The 22,552-nt window shown below is 41.7% G+C and overlaps 1 protein-coding gene across 1 annotated transcript; it reads left to right on the top strand.

Annotated features, from left to right (window-relative positions):
- Nucleotides 1-2,833: 2,833 nt before the first annotated feature.
- Nucleotides 2,834-21,407, top strand: gdap1l1 (ganglioside induced differentiation associated protein 1-like 1; the record flags this gene model as incomplete). Its single annotated transcript, XM_080496467.1, has 6 exons — nucleotides 2,834-3,013; nucleotides 10,241-10,433; nucleotides 18,213-18,386; nucleotides 19,763-19,857; nucleotides 20,856-20,970; nucleotides 21,064-21,407. The coding sequence occupies 6 exons, from the start codon at nucleotides 2,834-2,836 to the stop codon at nucleotides 21,405-21,407; spliced, it is 1,101 nt and encodes a 366-aa protein (XP_080352593.1).
- Nucleotides 21,408-22,552: the final 1,145 nt, after the last annotated feature.

Here is a 22,552-nt window from a genome sequence, read left to right as displayed (position 1 = left end):
TACTGCAATAATTCTCTGTGAATAGATTTGTGGTGGAACAAATAGGTACATAGAACCTTTCACATAAAAAGTAATAGTTTGACAGGTTGTGAGTAAAGCCTTTCAGTCTCCTCATGTCAGAAAATAGTTTCTACAGTAATGTCATTACCCACAATGCACTGTAATGGTAATGTTCTTCTCTGCACACATGTTGTCACATATTGAGTTCAGTTGAAGTTTCACCAGATGGTGGGAGGAAGATGCTCTGAAAGGAGCTGGGTAGAGAGACAGCAGCTCTGCGGCTGCACCAACTGTATTTACAAGCTGTCGTTGTTTTATTCCACTGAGTTGCCCAGACCTTTTTTTTTTTTTTTTTGCCTTTTTGTTTATGTCCAGGGTGATATTTGAAAATCAAAAGGCAGGAGGCCCAAAAGTCTTATTTTGCTATAGTTTCCGGAGCCCCGTCTCCACCGCACAGAAAGTACCAGCCTAGACGGGTTTAAACCGCTCCGGCTCGCGTCTCACGACATGTAATGCAGTCTAAACCGCTCTAGACCGCTCCAAAGGCGACCGCTTTTCCGCTACCCATCCGTTGGGGTGCCGGGGACCATGGAACGGGTCTGAGGTTGAGCTGCTGTCTGCTGATTGGTCAGTGATTTACTACACGCCCTCAATATTTTAATGTGCTGGCTGGATGAAGCCTCTGCTGTCAGTGTGGTCAGCTGCACACTGGTTGTTTTTATTTTCCTTTTCTTTTCTTTGCTGCTCAACTTTAGTGTTTGTTGTGAAAGAGCGGACTTGAGGCACGGGGGGGAGGGACTTTGCATCGCGTTGGAGTTTTCTGTTTGCAGCATAGCGCTCGCCGTGGCGCTGATGTGCGTCCGTGACACCGGAGTCTGGAGCTTTCGTCTCCGGCGCTGACCGCTCCGCTTTCCAGAGGCGGTCAGCGTTCTGTTCAGCCACGGTCAGCGGCGCTTTATCGCGGGGACGGACCGCGGAAGCGATGAAAAGTAGCTCGGAGCTCGGACCTCGGCGCCTCCGTGTTCCGGCGCTGCGCTGTGCGGCGCGGCGCTGCGCTGCGGCGCCGGAGTGGAAAACCTCCTGGGTTTTGAGCAGAAAGCTCAGACTCCCGTGTCTGTGCCTCAACCAACCGGGGGGAACGCTCCGGCCACTTGCCCCACACCCGAGCGCTCGAGTGCGAGGCAAGTCGCTGGCCAAGCGGCCGAGCGACTCGCTCTCTCAAAACAAACACGGAAGTTGCGCTGCAGCTCTCCACTGCAAAAAATGACTGCTGCAAAAAATAATTTTATTTTTTTTTTCCCCTGCAAAAAATAACAGTGCAAAGTGGAGAATTTAAACAACAACAGAGGATTCATAAGATCTACATCTGACGACGTTCTTTTCTGTTATAATGTCACATTTCTGCGGAGCTCATAAGCCCCGCCCACTTTCCATGCTCCTCTCTGCTGTGGAGACACGACCCAAAATTTCGGTCGGGGTTGTGCTTCCGAACTGCTCCGAACCGCTCCGCTCCGCCCTGGCACTTGTGTGCGGTGGAGTCAGGATACTCATCGGGCAAAATGTAATGTTTATATTATAATCTATGTAGTTGCACTCCCTTAATTTATATTTGCATAACTGGCCCCTGAGACGAAATGACCTGAGTTAGAGTTAGGGTCGGTATCAACTTGTGTCGGTCCAATGTTTAGGTTAACTGGAAATAATAGTGAAAAATAGGTAGCAAAAAACATCCTGAGCGGTGGACCTGGCTCCCGGCCTATATTCTATTATAAAGCACTTTGGTCCGTCGGGGTTAATTTAAAGTGCTGAATAAATAAAATTGCTTGTTTGCTTGCTAAGTGTCCTCACTGTGTGTGGGTGCTGTACCATTGATCAATGCTGACCCCTGAAATGGTTTGGTCTTTCCTTCCTGTGAATCAGTCAAATGTATATCAGAGTAAAGGCAAATAATCTAAAAGAAAAAAAAATATTGCACATGACACCAGTGTACAAATTAATATGGACACAATAAAGAACGACAACTCATCAAGGTTGCTCTGGTGTTGTACTGTTGTGATTTATTTTTCCCGACACAGGTTATTGAGGTTAATTTCGTGAAATATCCAGTGTGCATTGCAATGTGGGTTTGGTTGGTTACTAGTACATTTGACTGCACCTGCAGTTATTTATAAAAAAAATTCATGAACACTGTCCCCAACAATGAAGTGAATGTCCACTGTCCACCCGTGTTGAAGTGCAGCATAGGCCTTCCTTCTGCCTGTAGATCCTTCCTGCTATTGTCCTTCTGTTCGAAGCTTTTTGCCCCGACAGGGGACGACAACGTGCATGCGTGCGTGTGCGCGTGAACTCTGTGGTCCTGAGCCTGCATGTCCTTACAGAAGACACTTGACCTTCCGGGGACGCGCGGCTGCCTCCGCCGCGTTTCCACCGCGCAATGTTTGTGCGCGGCTCATCATGTGACGCTCAGGTGGCACCTCGGTTTGTCTGTAGTAGGTCCGGCAGCAGCAGTGCGCACGTGGATCAGGCTGCATTCGTGATTTTTTTTTTTTTTTTTTTTTTTTTTGTTGGATGTGAGGTCTGAAGCCCGTTTCAGCACCGGGAGCTGTCCAGAACCCGACGGACGCTGCTGCCGCGTGAAGCCGGAGATGCTGCGCTCACGCTGCTGAGACTCTCTCTCTCTCTCTCTCTCTCTCTCTCTCTCTCTCTCTCTCTCTCTCTCTCTCTCTCTCTCTCTCTCTCTCTCTCTCTCCCTCTCTCCTCCCCTCCCTCACCCTCTCTCCTCTTCTCTCCCTCCTCGCGCCGCCTCTCCTCCACACGCACAAACCGCTCTGTCATGGCGTCTTCCAACAATGTTACCCCCACCAACTGTAGCTGGTGGCCCATCTCAGCCATGGATGAAGACGGCAAAATCACAGACGGGGAGGAATGCGAGGAGGCGACGGCAGAGCCCAAACCCTTCAACAAAGACAGGCTGGTTTTGTACCACTGGACGCAGTCTTTCACCTCCCAAAAGGTAAAAAAAAAAAAAAAAAAAGAGAGAGAGAAAAGATCAGGGCTTGAAAATGGAGGTGGCTCCACTGTCTTTGCATGAAGCTCCAGCCTGGACCCCCACCCTCCTCCTCCTCCTCCTCCCGTGGTTGCATGTTAGGACCACAGCATGTATTTGTGCACGATCGTCTGGCACTTTTACCTCCGGAATATGAATATGATCCTGCAGCTCCCGTTTGAGGCGTTTGAGGAAGGGGGGAAAAAAAAAACCGCTGCAGCATGGGGGGAATCGCTTCCTCGACACATAGCAGGACCGCTGCTCAGTTTTCTCTCTTTTAGCGCATAAATCAAACCCCCTTCACATCTGTTCCTTCTCGATCTTTGGAATCAAGTCTGTTTTCTGCCTTTCATTGCTGCCGATTGCCCGCACACCCTATGTGCTCTGTGACACATGACATCCTAAATAATTGATTGGAATGATGTGCAAAACAAACCAAAGGCCATCCCCTCCCCTTTCTTGCAGCTGAATCTCACCGTGTGTTGTTTTTAAGCATTCCTCCAGCCTCCCTCTGACTGTTCTGCAGGTAAATAACGTGCACAGTTTATTCCACTGCATGTGTGCTTATTTGGGAGGAGGCTTCTGCCATTTATAGCTGCGAAAAACCATAAATTTTGAGGGACAAGCCTTATATATATTTAACGATATAGCTGCACATTGGAGGGGCATTCCAGGAATATTACACACCAGTGTTGGTTTACCAACCTTTAGAAACAGCAACCATAGCAAATTTCAGTAGTTTTGAGGGAGTGACCCCTGAGATCTGACTGATAAGTCATTAGGGTTACCTGCAGGCTCCAAAAATCACATGTTTTTTTTTTTTTTTAAAGACTCTTGAAGTTTTGAAGTGGTTATTTTGGTGGATTTGGGAATATTTTAATCTAATCCCGAGTACAAACAAGCAAACAAACAAGGACAAAAGTACTGACATTATTTTCACAGGAAGAATTACAGATATACAGTTGGTCAGTTGTTCAAATGGAGAGAGGAAAAGTAAAACACCCTCAATCACCCTTTATGTTTAAGTGCAGATACCCTAAAAACTTACTTGAGTACAGTAACACACTACAAATACGTTCAACTGTTTTTTGTTTTGTTTTATTAGAAATGGTTGCTTCTTAACATAAGTGTAATTTCAGTTCTGCTCTGTACCTTGTATGACTTTGACTTTTAAAAACACACTTCCTGCAGAGGCTCTTTCCACCTCGAAGCAGAGTTTCTAGAAATGATCAAGGAGATTCAAAATGCATTTTGTTAGACCTGAAGTGGCTCACTGAGCTGTGATGGAAAAATAACACTTGTGAAATATTTCTAAACATGACATAGACACGGATACTTTAAAAGACTTCACAAACCATTGTGTTCAAAATGAACAAGAAGAAATGCAGCTGTTTAATAAAAGCTGTAGCATTTCCTTCATGAGTAGGGTTTGTTGACATGTGCACAAAGTTTTAACCAACAATTGCAGCGATGTAATTAATATAAATGAAACACATGGGAGACTCTAATGCAGGAGTAAGCTTTAAACCAGCAAAGTACAGCATGGGGAAAAATACTCCCACAGGAGGCACCCCTCCCATTGCATTGTGGGAATTGAAGTTTATATATATATATATATATGGACAAAATTAACAACAGCAACAATAAGTTACAGGAATGCAACTGTTTCAGCTGAACTAAAGACCAAAGATATGTTTTTAGTTTATTAAAAAAATATGTCATATTTTCAACAACAAAAAATACAAAACTTCATATTTACAGTAAGTATCATGTTTCCTTTATTGTTGTCTCAATACGCCAGCCTACGACGTGTGTTTCGGTCAGTGCCAACATGCAGCAAATCACTGAGGTTTCTCAGTTATCTGGATAAGATAAATACTTCTGGAAGAAACTGAACACTTGTGACTCAATCGGCCTGCTGTGTATAGGTGTGTGTGTGTGTGTGTGTGTGTGTGTGTGTGTGTGTGTGTGTGTGTGTGTGTGTGTGTGTGTGTGTGTGTGTGTGTGTGTGTGTGTGTGTGTGTGTGTGAATGGAAAAACAGTGGTTATGCTTCATATTGCTGCTTGCTTCCTTTCTGAGAGTTCAAGAAGTGCTGCAGCTTGTTAGAATGAATTTAAGTGCTTGTCATTGTACTACTGCTCATAACAATACGGTCATTAAGTAATCCTTATATCATTAGTAAACCTTTATCCTTCATGAAATAGCGAAGCTTTTTCACGTTGCTCATAGTGATGCATTGGAAGAGCATGAATAGATCTGCAGACAAATGTGCAAATATGCTTGACAAACATCAATTGTAATTAAAGAGAATACCAAAAAGAGCTTGGCAGGAACACAAAAAAAGGCTTGCTCACCAGACAAAACAAGTTGTCTCATGAAAACTGTTCACTTTTACACTTGAGGACTCACTTGCTGATTATTAGTTGAGAAAACTATTTGACAGTCAAAGCTCAGTGAGGTTTTTTGTTTTTTTCCCCCCAGAGCTTCTAGGATTAGTTAAATATCTTTGTCATGAGATGCAGATGAGGTAAAACATTGCATGTCATTCAGCATGTAATCAAAACAGCCAGAGCACAGCGCTGCTGTTGTGAGAAAAGGCTTCCGTACTTTACCGTGGACCAACACATTCAACACCAACAACCCAGGTTTTCGTGTCGGGTTGCTGGCTCACGATCACTTGAGTCTGAATTGCTGATTGTGCCGGTTGTCGCTCAGCAGAGGGATAAACACCAAGCTCACTGTCGTGATTATCGCCTCGATCCTGAAGTGACGCCACTGACATGTGTGTGTGGGTGCATGAAGTCCCTACAACTCCTTCACTGTGTGGTGAAAACACACCAGCTTCTACTGTACAACAATCCTCTTGTGTTTTATGTTCTGCATTATGTCTGCTGTGTGAGCCGATGCAGATTGAAATGGACTTTTAAGAGAGAGCTTTTATGAGATTAAGAGGACGTGCACAAGGTTGTTCACTCCACCGAAACTGCACTCAATATTTAGTGAGTCAAAGCTTAATTTGGTTGCGTTCAGTCTTTAAGCACAATGTTTATTTGGATAAGTTACACACTTTTGTGGACAAGTTTTCTCAAAAGCTGGCAAAAAACAATCTGAAAAATCCATCCGTCCAGCCATCTTCCACAGCTATCCAGGGAGAAATGAAGTACGCAATGGATTGTGAAATATGGGAGCGACTGATCAGTTTGACATTTTCTAGCAAAACATTTAAATGGTTTCTTCTATAGTTCTTTAATTCACCAGCTGAAGAAGAATAATTGATTCATTTTGGAGGGTTGAAGGTGATTTATTTATTAACCATTTATTTAACCATTAAAGTTGTTTTGGTTCACCCACTTCTTTTTTGCTACAGTGTAAAGGCTGCACCAACTCTCAGAGAGTTATTCTGTATTGTCATGACTACAGAGCGACATGAGAACCGTCATATTCTCACAGCTTTGATGGGAGTTTCCTTTATGAGCTACTTTTGTCGCAGCTTGTCAAACCACATTTCCTTTTCGGCAGCGTTTTATTAAAACTATAATGCTTGTGCTCTGGCTCTGAAGCTTTTGAACAGACTGATTGAAGCCCCTTCTGCTACGTGTTTACACACGATACAGCACTGCTCTAATTACGCTTTTGCATACATGTATTTATAGGCAAGTTATCGTATCAAATATCAATGGGGTATTGAATCGCCGTTTGACTCCAGTGTGGCTGTCGTAGTCGACGATTTCCTACATGTTCGATCACTTTCGTTCATACAACAGTGCGTAATGGACAATGGCAGAATTTCTAGTTCAAACCTGTGAGTACAGGACAGTTGTTGGCCACCCCCAACGTGTGGCCTTCATTCGACAGTGACAGTGCGGCAACTTGGAGGTCACCTTTTACCTTTAAGTTGATCTAAAAGGTTCTCGTCCAAAAACACAGGAAATCCATCATCTGGTCGTTCTGCAGTCCAATATGAAAAACAGCAGATCAAATAGAAAAGACAACACCAGTGACTGAGTGACTGAAAGCTGGACTGAATACAAACTGGGCACTAACATGGTAGACCTAAAATCTGCATGGTGCATCTAAATTGCAAAATTTCCCCTGCAATGAAGTGAAAAATGTCTTATTTTAGTCAAAATTGTGTGATTCGCCAAATTTTTCTCGTCTAAAAAGACACAGAGGATTTCTGCTGAGACAATGAGAGAGGAGTCCATTTTCAAAAGAGGCCAACACTTGAGCCTCTGCTGTCATCAGATGTTCAGAGGGATTATTTTACAAGCGTATGTGCACCTCATGCGAGTTCTCCAGGAAGCTTGTGTTGGTGCTCGCCATGTGTGTTTTATAACATTTCACACCTGACCTCTCCCTCTGACCTCCTACCAGGAAGTGGGCCGTACAGTATGCATGCATCCAGCTCACATGAGTGATGCATTGTGAAAAGATGTGATAACAGTGGAGACAGATGGAGCTCCGTGCAGCAGAGTTAACGGCACCGTCGGAGGATAGCCTCACAGATCGATACGGCTCTGGCAGACCTGGAGGCCTGCAGGTCTGAGATTTACACCTTCAGCAGATGAGACTGTAATTCTGCTGTTTTCTGATAGAGGAGACGCCCCTGTGTCATGATTACAGCGTGTCTGATCTCTGTTATAAGACTAAGTTATTGCTTATTTTATATACATTACATGTTCAAATGTTGCAGCTATGTCTCTAAGAAATACTTCACAGTGTAAAATCAAGGAATCTGATTGTTTCCAGGTAAACTGGAGCAGAAAGAACAATTGAATTCATAAAGTCAATGTAATTGAGTATATAGGGTAAGAGGTCACCGCTGATTGTCTGTCATGATCCCTGTCCTGACCTGGACATGTCCTGCTATTAGTCCCTAGAGTCCTGCAAGAAGGTCAGAAACAACAAGCGTCTGTTATACAAACCCCCTTTTATCAGTCCTGGTTGGAGCCTCACAGTGTTTGAGTACTGAGTTCAAACAATATCGCTCATTAAAATGTATCTCACTGGCACATCCGGTGACAAAGCACTACTGTGATTAAAATGAGTGAAGGAAAGTGTCTGTTCCATCACACTTGGCAGGGTTGCAGGAGAGAGGTTTTTAGATCAGGTAAAGTAGCATTGGGTTCACCGCCTCTTCGTCTCAGAGCTGATGTTCACTATGTAATTTCAAATTTTGATGAAGACTCAGCCACTCTTTGGGTTTATACTGAAGCTTTTTACCATATCTCACTCCTGAAGTGGTGATAAGGACGCAGACACTTTTTGTATTTCAAAACTCTCCAGTGTCTCCCCTATCCACACAGTCCAAGGCTGCTGGGTTGAAGAATAGCTAAGGAGCTGTCGCTGCCTGACATTTGATATGTTTTCAAACTGAAATGTCAAAATAACTCCAAACTTAAAGGAGCCAATGTTATATATATATATATATACAGTATATATATTTATGTATGGCATCTATCTATGCTGGGAGTTCATTAAAAATTAGTAGAATATTTCCATCCATCCATCCTTCAAGCTGCTTAAAGGGAGCAGGAAGGTACAGCAGGTCTCAGCTGAGTATTGTTGAAAGCAGGTCATGCCAGGATGGTCAGCAGTCCATCAAAGGACAAACACAGAGAGGTAAACTCCCACAGCCCAGTGTGCCACACCTGCTGATCCTCTTTCACTCAAGGGGAGGTTTTGAATCCCAGTTGTGGCAGGAAGAGCATCCGGAGTTAAAACTATCCAAGTCTACAGTGAATGTTGTGATGACTTGAGTTGAAATGAGAGAGCAGCCATATACACGATTATCATCATCACTTTTGCAATAACTGGAAGCTGGAACCTTGAAAAAAATTGTCATTACAACCTTTTTTCATACTACCGTTGGTCTGCTCAAGTGTTATAAATAAGTTTGAATAGGTGTCTTGTATGAGTGTTGTTGGTTCTTTATGTTTTATTGCTGGCTGTCTCTCTTTTTTATATCGGGACAAAGAATTTGTAATTTCTATTTGACAATATGAATGCCTTTATTGTCATCACACAGGGGGAAGTAGCTTCTACTGAACATACATGAACTTCGATACGTGATGATAATAGGTACTTTAGTAACTCGGGGATTCAGTTCTGAGTTATAGCATAAACTAATAAAATGCATTGAAACTGAGACGTGGCCTGTACCTAATTGCAGTAATTCATGTGAAGGTTTTATGTTGCTTCGGGTGCACCTCTTCTCCCCGTGTATTACAAATCAAAATAATTTTGGTGTGACTCCAAACCAGCTGAAACACTTGGCTTTATCGCTCTGTAGTGGCTCACGCTGTATAATAGATCTGTTCTCACGGCGACACCTCAGCAGAAAAGCACTGACATCTAAAATATTTGGCAGTTTTATTTAGAAATCTTGGCTTTAGCGTTCACTGGGGCTGCACTGATGGAGACATATTAAACCTTTCTTTCCCCTCCTGCTTTGACATTACTGCTGCATTCATAGATTTGTTCCTGCTGTCAGAGTCGCACTGTAATTACTGCGCTTGTGTTGCTAAATCCTTCAACTCTATTTCTTTACACCATGTCTCGCCACATTCAGCAAAACTCTCATTATAAGGGGTCGAATGCAGCACGTTATACCCCAAGTGTCATCTCAATTCATTAATCTCCTCCCATGTAATGGCTCTCGGTGGACCTTGGCTTATCCTTCATCACATTAGTAATGGAAGCCAGCGTCCCTGCAGATATTTTGCTCGCACTTTAGCCTACCATCGGAAAAAATAAAATCTCATGAGGTTTCAACACAGCACAAATATTTCAGCCGCGCCACGTTTGAGATAATAAACAAAGAGCTGAAGCGATTTGCAAGTCAGAATTTCATGTCAACATTTTTGTGATTTGTTGTGCAATGTTTTTGTATTTCTTTGGAGAAATGGATCGCCGGACCGGTTTGTAGGAATGGGATCCAAGCAAAGACATAACAGAAGGGTTTTTTGTTGGTTTTTTTTTATTTTAGAGTGCTTCACAATGTTTTCCTGGAACATCCTGGAAGATTAGATTGCCTCTAAGAGAGGCTCTAGAGATCTATGATTTACATTTTGCCAAAATATTAGTGGGTCAAATACCTGCAGACACACTAACAAACTGTTGCCAACAAGCAATTGAAAGTTTTTTTAAGGTCATTTCCAGTTGAGCTAACCGTGTCGTCTTTGTACTTGCAGGTACGCCTCGTCATTAACGAGAAGGGTCTGGTCTGTGAGGAGAAGGATGTGAGCATGCCGCTGCAGGAGCACAAGGAGCCCTGGTTCATGAGGCTGAACCTGGGCGAGGAGGTGCCCGTCTTCCTGCACGGAGACACCATCATCAGCGACTACAACCAGATTATAGACTACCTGGAGAAAAATTTTGCAGGAGGTACAGTGCAAGAATAATTCAGATTTTCTCTCTCAAGCTGTGGACTCAATAACCTGCAACAAAAGCAAATAGTTACACACTGGACTGCTGTTTGATGCACAAACAGCCAAACACCAGTCAGTAACCCAAATAGACACATCAGTGTTTACGTTCTATGACACGTTGAGACAATTTGCATCCCCTTGCAGTAAAGAGATACTCACATTTATGGAGTTTCAAATGGGTTGGTTTTGTCCTTACAAAGTGAAGGCAACAAATAAAAGGTTTTAGGTGTTTATTTATGTGTTTAGTAGTTCTCCTAATTCCCAGGACATTAAGGGAACTGAGCCCTCTGAATGCATGTCCATCCTGCGACCTGTTTTTTTTTTTAAAGCTTTTCTGGTTCGACTCAATCAATTAAAAGCACGATTTAGATAAACCAGGTATAGAACGGCGATTAATGAGCCCCATAAAGCAGCTACACACTGCTTTTTAGGCCATCTCAGATGGAAGGTGGGCAACAGTTTTATACCATTACATCTTAAATCTGAAGTCTTGTATAGTACACTGCAGACAGAGGATAGCCGACGTCACATACATGACACTGTCTACAGCTACTGCCCAACCAATGAAAAAGCAAGGGAATATGACACAACAATGAAGTCTAGAGATGGTAACAGAGGAGAACGGCAGAAGAAAAAGAGTTTGTTGGATTCTGAAAGAGAGTCTTTCAACTCCATGATTTGATATTGAGCACACGATGTAGAAGCAGATGAGATGCGCTGAGGATTTTGTCTGACAAAATAGCACACACTCTCGAATTGCCTTCATGAATACAGAATATCAAGCGTATATTTCAGATCGTACTGGGAGGAGTTTATGAATGTAATAGATTCAATAATTCATAACTCGCAGTTTTGGTTTGTTAAAAAATTCTGCATAGTTTATGTTTGCATCTGTTTTGAAATGAAACTGAAAACCCAGTCCGTTTTTAGAGGCTGAGAAGCTTCCTGCTATTTTGTTGAAATGCATTTTCATATTTTCAGTTACACTTCTCCACTCGTATGGTATCACAGTTCATTTTGTTTCATCACCTGAAAAATCCATACAACCTCAAAATCCAATATAAGCAAAAGGATGTTGTTCTTGTCTGCGGTGTCGCTGGCTTCACTATTTGCACGTGGACGTCGTCTTCGGTTCAGTGGAAGTTGACATTGTGCAAACGTGTTCAACTTTTGTGAAATACACACATGCCAAATGATGGACTTATAGGGAGTGCTAGAATCCTGAAGATGTCGATTCTGTCATCGTTTCTCTGTTAAAAATATCCTTCTATTGAATTTAGATGAATAGAAAGATCCTGTTGGTGTTTGCTGATGCAGGCATTGAATCCCAACAGAAGATTTTCTGACAGACTGTAGAAATACCTTTGTGAAAATTTAGATTGCTTCAGTTATTTTTGAATTGCAATCACAGGATGGGTCACAGACTCTCAGCAAGTTAACGCTTCTTTGAACACATTTGTTTGTGTTACATATCAAATTATTTCAGACAGTCAATAAAACTGAGGTGTGATTTTTTGGGGGGGTGAAAACCCTTGTCCTGTGTGCAAAAATTATTTGAATCAAACCAGATCTAATGACTTGGAGGAGCTTTAAGGCTTGTTGTTACATGGCACCACATTTTGATCAGCATAAAAGCAACTAAAATAGTGAACTCCATGATAAGTTAGATGATTTTTTTTGTGTGTTTAGATAAGAACTGTATTGGTCAATCTTCCCATTAATGACTGTTAGCTTGACATGACACCTTAATAAAAGCGAATATATTATATTGTACTTCATGTGCAAATTATTACTTCAATCCATTATTTATCACTGACCTATTGAGCATTCAGGCTCCGTGTATCTTGTACACTTTACTCAGCCTTGGTCACGTGTGGCGTCTGCCTGGAGTTTCCACTGGATGCTATGATTCACTCATACAGCCCAACGACATGCTTGTTAAGTTAATTGGTGACTCTGAATTTCCCTTAGGTATGTATACACGTGTTTGTAGTCGCCTCTCTCTGGTTGGAGGCAGAGGCAGCTTGCATGATGATGAACTATTTCTAAAATCAAGTTTGTGACATCCATTATATAGTCCATCATACACTGGGTTTCACACACAAGCTCCTTGGAAGGGAGCTGCTCGGGTTGTGTTTTACGGCCTTTTCTCTCCGTCCTCATTCTTTGTTCTGCAACGGCTCTTCAAAATAATATAAACACAAACATGAAATGGTGTTTCTTCCTACTTCGCCCTGTTGCTAAGCTGCAGGGCTTCAGAGACTGAGGCCTCGTTTTCTCCCAGTTTGTGAATCTGGAGAAACACAAACAATCGGATGTTGTCGGAGGCAATCTGTCACCAGAACGTGTCAGCGTGTACTGTACTGTGAAAGTCGTCGCAGCGACGTCTTTGCACCAATGTCACCGAGATGAACTCCTCTGATTAGATTAGACTAAATTGGAACCATCCCCGGGGGACGGAGGAGGAATATGTGGCAGTGAGATACAAACATGAGAGATAATGAAATGACGGAGCTCCAAATTGACACTAAAGTGTTGAGAGTGATGAATATATAAGTGATCAGCAGCTCTTCAACAGTGATCGGGACGGAGGGTGATACACAGTCAAGATGTGAGGCAGTGACTCAGGCAGTTCCAAGAATGAGGAAATATTAGGGTGCACACACTGAGCCATGTTGGCTGTGTGTTGTGTTCTACTATCTGTGGGCGTCCTATAGGAGCATCAGCTGAGACATTATGTAACAAGCTGTGGGACTGGGAGAAGCCTGAGGGATGCTGGCTAATAACAGAAAAAAAAAAAAAAAAAAAAAAAACCTCCATGGAGTTACTGTAGTTAAGCTCGTGGTCACATGTGCAGAGCAGTGAAGCCTGAAAGCTTCGATTCCAGCGGCGGCAGCAGAAGAAGTTCTGGTACGCTGCTCACTCAGCAGGCAGAGACTTCATTGTGGGATCTCTCTCTCTCTCTCTCTCTCTCTCTCTCTCTCTCTCTCTCTTATTCATTTTATTTTCGGTGTGGTGAGTTTATTAGTTTGTCTTGGATGTGATTACAGCTGTAACCTTATGAGTTGTAGCAAATAATAAGTGACTCGTGGCTTACGGGCTGCAGAGTGGTGTGCTGGTCAGCATTTTCAATCCACAGCGAAACTTAGGGTCTTTTCAGTGTGGAGTTGATCCAGGTGTGGGTGGCTGGATTTTGTATAGGCATCCTTCCAAAGTCCAAAAAATAGAGTGACTCTAAATTGGTGTTAGCTGTGTTAGTGTCTGCCTCTCTGTGTGATGGACTGGTGATCTGTCCAGAGCCTCATCTTGGATAAAACGTGCTCAATTGATTGCACTTTGCATGCTTTTTGCTGGAGATGAAGTAAAAATAATAAGATCATGACATTGACATGGCATTGTGTACCTCTTTGTTTGCTTGTGTTTACCGTGGAGTGATTGGACGGAGCACCGAGCATCTTGTTCCCGAGACAAGATGGACGCGCTTGTGGATGAAGTTAACAAACATGTCAACATGTCGAAATGTTTCGACAAATTAATCTGAATTTAGCACCAAAAAACAGAAATAACAGCAAAAAAAGCACAATATGGAAGACAATCAGCAACAAAGTTTCACAACACAGAAAATATCTTTTACTAAAGTCAATAAACAAAAGTCATAGAGGCTGGGGAAATGTTTTTTAACACTATAATAGCAGCATCTCAAAAGGGTCTCCCAAGGCTAAGATGACATTGTTTCTTGTTAAAAACAAAAGTAGACATATTTCAGATATAATAAATCACATTTTGCGTCGCACATTAATCTATTAGGGTAATATCCTCCATTCTATTCTATATGTTTGATATTCCGCATTCATGAAGGTGAATGCACCAATTGGATAGTATGTGTTGTTTGGCACCCTCCCTCAGATTTCACACGTGCGTGTGCACAATATCAAGTCTGTGCCTACGTTTAAATGCACAAATCTTCAGTAGATCAGGCTCACAGTCAGATGGGATTGGCTCAAGCATACTTAAACATAGGTTAGATGAGGCGGGAAAGATGTTTGTAGTGATGCTTTCAAAAGAAATTGTGAAATGGGACTTCCGGGTGTAAAATATCTATCAGTCAGGATGTTGTTAAGCATGGGAAACTTTGAAAATTTGACATCACTGAAGACGATTCCATGTGTGCATCAACATAAAAAAAAAAAAAAAAGGCTTTTCCTAACAATGCTCTGCGTAATTAAAAAAAATGTTTTTGGTCTGAAACTAGCCTTTTTATACTTGAAAGCTTAAAAAAAATTTAAATAGCAACTCTTCCTTGTGTGGAAAGGTGCAGTATACAGGTACCAGTAATAATGACTTACTGACAAAAGCATAAATGTATCTCTGTGTTGGCCGATATGAGTGACGCCAGTGATTTTTTTTTTTGTCAGTAAAATGCAGAACTTTGTGGAGCTTGTTTCAAAAGATAACTCTCAGAGTTTTCAAGCACACACTGTAAATGGAAAGTCTCAGACTGAACGCTAACTTTGTTCTCTCTTATCAGATAGCGATGACTTTTGATACTTTTGTTTCCAAACCAAAGTCTCCCTCAGTTGGGCCTGTCTTCCATGCGTCCACCTGTTCCAAAGCTTTGTCCAGCTTGAGGTTGCAGAATATCCAGTGAAGTATTATGTTCCTGATGAACTTTATTTTATAGGGCATGTGCCTGAAACATGAAACTCTTCTACAAGTTTTGCACAGAGAATTTGAATTGAAGTTTAAACTAAACTACACTCTTGGGTTCTCAGGGTGATGTTATATTACAGACCCTTTCTGTTTTCACTTGCAAGATGTTTTGTGTTGATTCACTGGAAATCTTCCAAACATCCTTACCACTGGAAATAGGTTGAAAGTGTTAGGGCACGTCTCCAGCCTGACAAGCTGAGAAACTCTATTAGAGGCACGGTACAGGTATTTTTCTGAGTCTGGAAACCTTGCCTGTCTTATTGTGCAAACAGTTGAACAGATACTTTAGTAATATTTGAGACGAGTACTTTATATTTTTGATTCAAGTTTTGAACTGCAGAATTGAAACTGAAATCAACCATTCATTCATTGACTTGAGCATTATCAGTATATTGTAGTATTATCCTCATTGCTCAATCATTTGAGGATAATTAAAGCACAGGTCTTATTTTGTTAATGCAGTGTGACGAGGCTTTATGGCCGCAGCTGAAACAATGATCCCACATGGACCATATTTGTAACGGCATTGTTGTTATTGTAACACATCCGGTCAAAACATGTTTCTAAAATAATATGGGTAATAAAGTAATTTCGAGATTGGCTTTGCTTTAAAAAAAAAAACCAACAACCTCTGAGCAGATTTTTTTTTATCTGCATCGAAATCCCTAATGAATGCAGGCTGCAGCTGGCGAGGAAAGTGCAGATGTCTCAGAAAAGAGAGTCATAAACTACAGAACAGTTCTGCCTCCATTCAGCACAACTGAAGCAGTTTGTGAATCGAAGTCAAATAAATGAAATCAGAGATTCACTCGCGCCAGTGTTCTCTCGTCGTCATATAAGTGCGCATCATAATGTATAGGCGACTCGCCGCGTTGACATATTATCTTGACCGGAGCGCTGCGGCAGACCACCTGGAGCACCATTGAAGCCCAGGTCGAAACGCTGATCCTGGCACTGATTACTCAGCTTTCTGGAGCCCAGCCAGAAGCGGCTCCACCCTCCTCCGGCTCTCCCATTGGCTCCAACGTCCTCTCGCGCCCATCTGACTGTCTCTGTTTTCTCAGCGATGTCTTCTCCTTGTGTGTCTGGCAGTGACCCCGCAAGCAGATAAAAGCCGGCTCTCTTCTTCGCTCTCGGTGCTAAAAACTCAACAGCAGGTCATCAAGTTGAGCACCAGCCCTCCAAGCCACATGGCACCGGGCCAGCCAACCGGATTAGGACACATTAATGTAGAACAAAAAGCTACTCTCAGTAGTGTAACTTTCTCAAGTCAGTGAGCATTCAGCGCACATTATATTAATGGAATTTGTTCAACGTGATGAAAACCAAAATGGTAAAATAAGCTTCATTGCAAAACCACGAGTGCACGTATGCAGATGACATAAGAAAGTACTGGATTTCAAATCTAAAATCTTACTGAGAAGACATAAATAAATCACCTTTGAATCCTAACATTGTAAAGTCCAGCATCCACTTTAAAAGTATTACTTGGACTGAGACAAAGTATGTGTCGGATGAAAGTTGGGAGCTTTTCGGGTGGAGTGCTGTGAGGAGGGGCACATCCCACATGAAAAAAAACAAAAACCCTCTTCCAACAGAATATTACAGCATTTTTTAGGAGAAACAGATGTTCATATGGTGATTTAGCAGCAGCAGTGCAATGTTTTAAATCGTGTGCATGCGGAGATGGAACCTTAAAAGCTCAGTATGAAGAAAAAAGAGGGATACAACCTGTCTGCACCTGTTCAACAAAATCTGGTTAACAATTCATTTAAGTAACAACTGTGTATCTAAATAAGTGGTGTTGTAGAAGTCAGATGGCATCATAAAGAATGTGCAGAACTTTTCTTTTGGAAGAAAGTATTGCAGTGTTTGTCAATTTTTTGCATTGATAGTCAGTTGAAGAATAACAAATTTAAGGTTTTCTGAAAGTTTACGAACAGAAAATTGTGATTTACCAGATGCCACATTGAGGAAACCGAAAATACAACCTGGGAAACGGTTTATAAAACTGAGGTTTTTTTATTTTTTTTTATTTTTACTGTGTAATCCTTAAGGATTGGTATCAAACTCAGGGGGATCAAACTATTTTGTCAAGACATCAAGACATGTCCACATTTACCCTCTCGTGTCCAAGGATTTTATAAATTCATAAAAATGGTTCTCTTGGGTGATAGTCCTGGTCTCAGTCTCATCCTTCACTTCTCTTGGCATATACCTGTTATACTGTAGTCACCCATTGAAGGACAGTTTAAATGCCTTCTGTAGTTACAGTTGGGATTTAACATAATCTATGTATGGTACTGTCTTAAAATGTGAAAGTTTGCCTCATAGATTAACAAAGTCATCATCTTTGCACACGGTAGAGGTGGATTTCTCGGCCACATATGGGCTCATATTGGTTTCATTGAGGTTAAACTACAACCGCAGAGTTCTCCTTAAACAGATCAGAATGGTCCACAAGTGCCACTGATCTCCTCTCTAAAGTATCAAAATGATAAATGAAGTGCTTTCCCCCAACTTTCCGACTGTGTGTTTTTAATCAGTGCATGCGGCAGGTTTGGAAGAACAGAGCAGGCCAGTGGGGGATTCATGCAACATGCTCATAGAAAAAAAAATACCTCAAGACTGTGTTTTTGTCCGTTCGGAAAGTCCTTGAATTTCCTCTCGTGATGTTTTAGTAACCGTGAAGAGAGAAAGAGTTTCTCCTCAGTGAGCTTCGCCATTCTCCTGGAGATTCTTCAGACAGGTCCAGTGTTGTTTCGATGTGAGTGGCGGCGTGTTCCAGAGCGTCGTCTCTGACCAGGTAACCGCGTGCCTGACTGTTGGAGCAGGGAGAGCAGTGCTATTTTTGGCGTTGTGTTGCTGAATGACAGTTGCTCCAGAGATCGCAGGTGTTCAAATTTCTGAAAACATCCCAACATTTGATTTCATTGCTGCATCTCTGTTACACTTGGATGAATGTGTTTTATTTTATTTTTTATCTTTCTCTCCTTTGCGCGTCGCCGTGCGCTCACACATGCAGAAACAGTGGGTCAGCTGATCCCCGATGCAGACTCGCCTCTCCACGATCGAGTGCAGCAGTACCGGCAGCTACTGGACGGGCTGCCCATGGACGCTTACACGCACGGCTGCATCCTCCATCCAGAGCTCACCACCGACTCTATGATCCCAAAGTATGCCACCGCAGAAATACGTAGTAAGTGAAGCCAGCTCACTGCACTGTGTAGGCGCGAATGTTTGTATCTCTGCAATCAATCTTCTGACTCCGACTTTGACTGGATTTATTTTGGGTTTATGCATGGAATTGTCTAAAAATGTGCAATGAGTGAGTGCTTCATTCAGTATGTGGAAGCTCTTCAATATTACTGCGTGTTACTAGCTGATGATACAAATATTTGATACGCTGCTCAATCTTGCTCAATCTCAGACTACAGAAGTTCTTGGCTCATGTGAGATGATTTATATTTGGACACAGAGCTGTATTTCTCTGATTGCTGGTTTGATTGAGTGTTTTTCAGGTATAATAAATGGCCCAGGAATTATGATTATGAGAAAGATAGGAGTCAAATCCTGTCAGCCATGACAGAATGGGAAGATAAAGGTTGAAGAACTTATGTTTAAGCTTATGTTTTTATAAATCCAGTAGCTCACAAAGAACCTACGATAAAATAAGGGAATTAAAATTTCTCTCATATTTCATGTACTTGTTACTTTTTTTAAATACTAGTTATTAAACATGTAAAGTCACTACTTTTGGTAGCTCAAACTGCTGCAGAAGTTGAGGCTGGTTCTGCTCGAAAGATGTCAGAATACACAGAACATCACAGTGCTGACATGGAAAACAAAGATGGGATTCATACTGTTATGGCCGATCTGTTTAATTAACAACCGTAAACTGAGTATGCTTGTCTTCTCTATGTGTTTAAACCCAACCACTGTGGTCACATTGATAATGTTCATGTACATATTGATTTCTTTAGATTAGTGCTACTTCAGTGTCGATAAGATTATCATATCTTATTCTAACTCCAAGGCGCTGACTTTAATTTCCTCCAGGATTAATTGTTCATCGAATCTAATCTCATCTAAAATCCTGCAAAAGACCAAAGTAAGCAGCGTATCAATCTTTTCTTTCTCTTTGACTCTTTGTCTCTCTCATCCTCAAACATAGTTCCCCCACCCTTGACAGGCCTAATAACAATAAAAAGATACAGAAAAGAACCAGACTGTCAGTATTTCATCAGCGTTGTGTTCGAAGACAGAGATCACCGTGAAGCTCTTGGTCTGCCCTGAGCAGACAGCGAGGGGATGTTTGGACATGAGACAATGTCTCTGGACAGTCTGAGAACTCCTCTGAGGATTAAATGTGTTTGGTCTCTGCAGTGTCTGCTGTGTCAGCAGTAAAGCTGTCAGAAAGGCTCCGTCTCACATCTTGCCCGAAGAACAATAGAACATAGAGTTTAGTCCATGTGTGTGTGTGTGTGTGTGTGTGTGTGTGTGTGTGTGTGTGTGTGTGTGTGTGTGTGTGTGTGTGTGTGTGTGTGTGTGTGTGTGTGTGTGTGTGTGATTCAGGACACTTGGCCAATGCCGCGACAGAGTTGATGAAGTTGGACCACGAGGAGCCACAGTTGACGGAACCGTACCTTTCCAAGCAGAAGAAGCTAATGGTCAGTATGTCTCCCTGATCAACCGCTTTCACATTCGCTATAGGCTCTTGTGAAACCATCGTCTGCAACTGGAACGTATCTGTATGATGCATTTTACCTCTCGCAGCACACTTGAGCCTTTATACGCACATGCACAGAAACACTTTTTAAACACTTACGTCTCTGACCTCGAAAGTTTTTACTGAAAGTGTCTGAAAGATACAAACTGAATACAATAATTTTCAATAGTTCTTTTCCGTTATTTGTTTCACAGTGCACAACAATGAAGGTTGCTGTAAATGGGTTGGAAATGGCCTCAAAGCCTTTTTTTTATCTTTAGCTTCTTGAAAGAAAAAACAGAGTTAAATTCGCCAAAGTCTTGTGTGGATAACTTAATAAAAGTATCCATTTTACTAAGAGTCTAATTCAGGACATACTGTACGAAACAGAAGCTCATTTTACAAGAAATGAAGGATATTAACACATTAATGTAAGTATCGATTGATCTTTCTGTATAAGTTTGATTTGAGAGCAGTAGTTGAACGCTGATTGCCTAATATTTGTCATATTTTAAGATTATATTATTAAAGTCTGCTGAGATTCATAGGAATTGTCAAGTACAACTCTCATTCTAAGTCGAGGCTTTTAATTAGACAAACTAAAAAAAAAACTTTACTGTTGTTATACTTATGGTTTTTAAAGCATATTGTATGATTTTAATTAAGATCCATTGCATCTACAGCAAATTCAGCAATAAAAAAAAAATGTATGTTTAGATTAAATCGTTCCGTTTTGTTTCGCTAAAATGACTTCTTCTCATTTGATTTCAGTCAAATCTATACATTTTAGACTAGATTATTTTGCTCTCTATGTGATCAGCCCTGCTTTGCTAATTAATACATTTAATGAATAATACACAATACGTGTGGTTTTCTTTTATCACCATGAGGAGAGATACATTTTAAATTCTCACTTGGAAAAAAAAAACCCCAAAACCTTTTCCTGTTTACATTTTACAGGCAAAAATCTTGGACCACGATAATGTGAACTACTTGAAGAAAATTCTGGGGGAGTTAGCCATGGTTTTAGATCAAGTGGAAGCTGAACTGGAGAAAAGAAAACTAGAGTATCAAGGTATGTGTGAAGTCGAGCGACAGTACGTCAGAAACACACTTGGAACTGTGCTGTCACTGAGTTGTTGGTTTTTTTTTTGTCTTTGCCTCGCAGGTCAGAAGTGTGAGTTGTGGCTTTGTGGACCTGAATTTACGCTAGCTGATATCTGCCTCGGAGCCTTGTTGCACAGGCTCAAGTTCTTGGGACTTTCTAAGAAATACTGGGAGGACGGCAGCCGGCCCAACCTGCAGTCCTTTTTTCTGCGCGTGCAAAAACGCTACGCTTTTCGCAAGGTGTTGGGCGACATCCACACGACCCTCCTGTCGGCGGTCCTACCCAACGCTTTCCGGATGGTAAAAAAGAAGCCCCCGTCCTTCTTCGGGGCTTCTTTTCTCATGGGCTCGCTGGGCGGGATGGGCTACTTTGCCTACTGGTTTTTAAAAAAGAAATACATGTAGTGAATGCCCTCGCTGTGTTATATGTCTGTGTATTTGTGTGACGTTTCAACTTTTCTGTAATGTTTTATGACTGCAGGAAAAAAAAAAAAAAAAACATAATGAATCTATATAGAGAACACTATTACTTACCTGGGTGAACAAAGAAATATTAAAACATTCCGTGATAAGAAATTCCTGACAGCACATTTTCTGGTAATCAAGGCCTTCGCAGAGTTTTTCATTTCTGGAGACTTGCAAGCTCTTGGCGCACGCGAGTCCTCGTTTTCATTTCCGTTGGAGGCATGCATCGGGTCCTTTACACTGAGATCTTAAAGTAGAAACCCAGATCAATCTTTAAACACTGTAACACCAACAGGAGTTAACCGACCTTCGCATGCCACTATTGTAGTCATCCTTCATACCTGCTCTTCACTCCTCCATCTGCCTGAGGTTCACCCAGTGGAAAACCACAGGACCGTGTACATGACAAATACTTTCTAAGTGCTGTGCTGCCAGAAACTGCCAGATGATCTGTGGAAAGGATGGAGGCGAACTTCAAATGAATAATTTGACCTTTTGGGGAAGTGTCTTTGTAGATTTTCCTTTTGAGGTTGTGGATGAGAGGATCAGTATCAAATTAGACATGAAGCCAGCTCCCGGCTCGGACTGAAAACTTGGGCCAACGCTGAGACGCACTTTCATCAGAGACACGTTTAGCCAGTTTAAAAGGCACTTCATCAACTGCAGAACAACACATCTCTTAAACTAGACAATTTCTGATCTGCCTTACTAGAAAATTCTCGCTTTTTATGAAACAATTTATTGAAATGTGATGGAAAGCTGAGCCGACTGTTAGGATAGACAGAGAGGCTCTATTGTGAATCAGTGTGGCAGGGAGTTCCCTCCTTCACTACATTGCGCCCTTCCTACTCTCACCCTCAGTGTTACGTTTCACACCGAGCAGTTATGTTTTGGTAAATATTGAGTTTTCTAATATTTTTCACAATATAGGATAGTATTCTGAGCTGCTGTTGGGATTCATAGGCAATAAAAACTCTTCTTGTGCTTGTTGGACATTTTTAATTCATCATATCTACTAATTCTTTACATATGATCTACAAATGTCACTATTACGGTTTTGCACAGAAACTATTTTATAATTCTAA

This window comes from Blennius ocellaris (assembly GCF_963422515.1).
Source record: "Blennius ocellaris genome assembly, chromosome: 5".
Taxonomy (NCBI): domain Eukaryota; kingdom Metazoa; phylum Chordata; class Actinopteri; order Blenniiformes; family Blenniidae; genus Blennius; species Blennius ocellaris.
The sequence above is the reverse complement of the archived record's forward strand: the minus strand, read 5'-3'. Positions and strand labels throughout refer to the sequence as shown.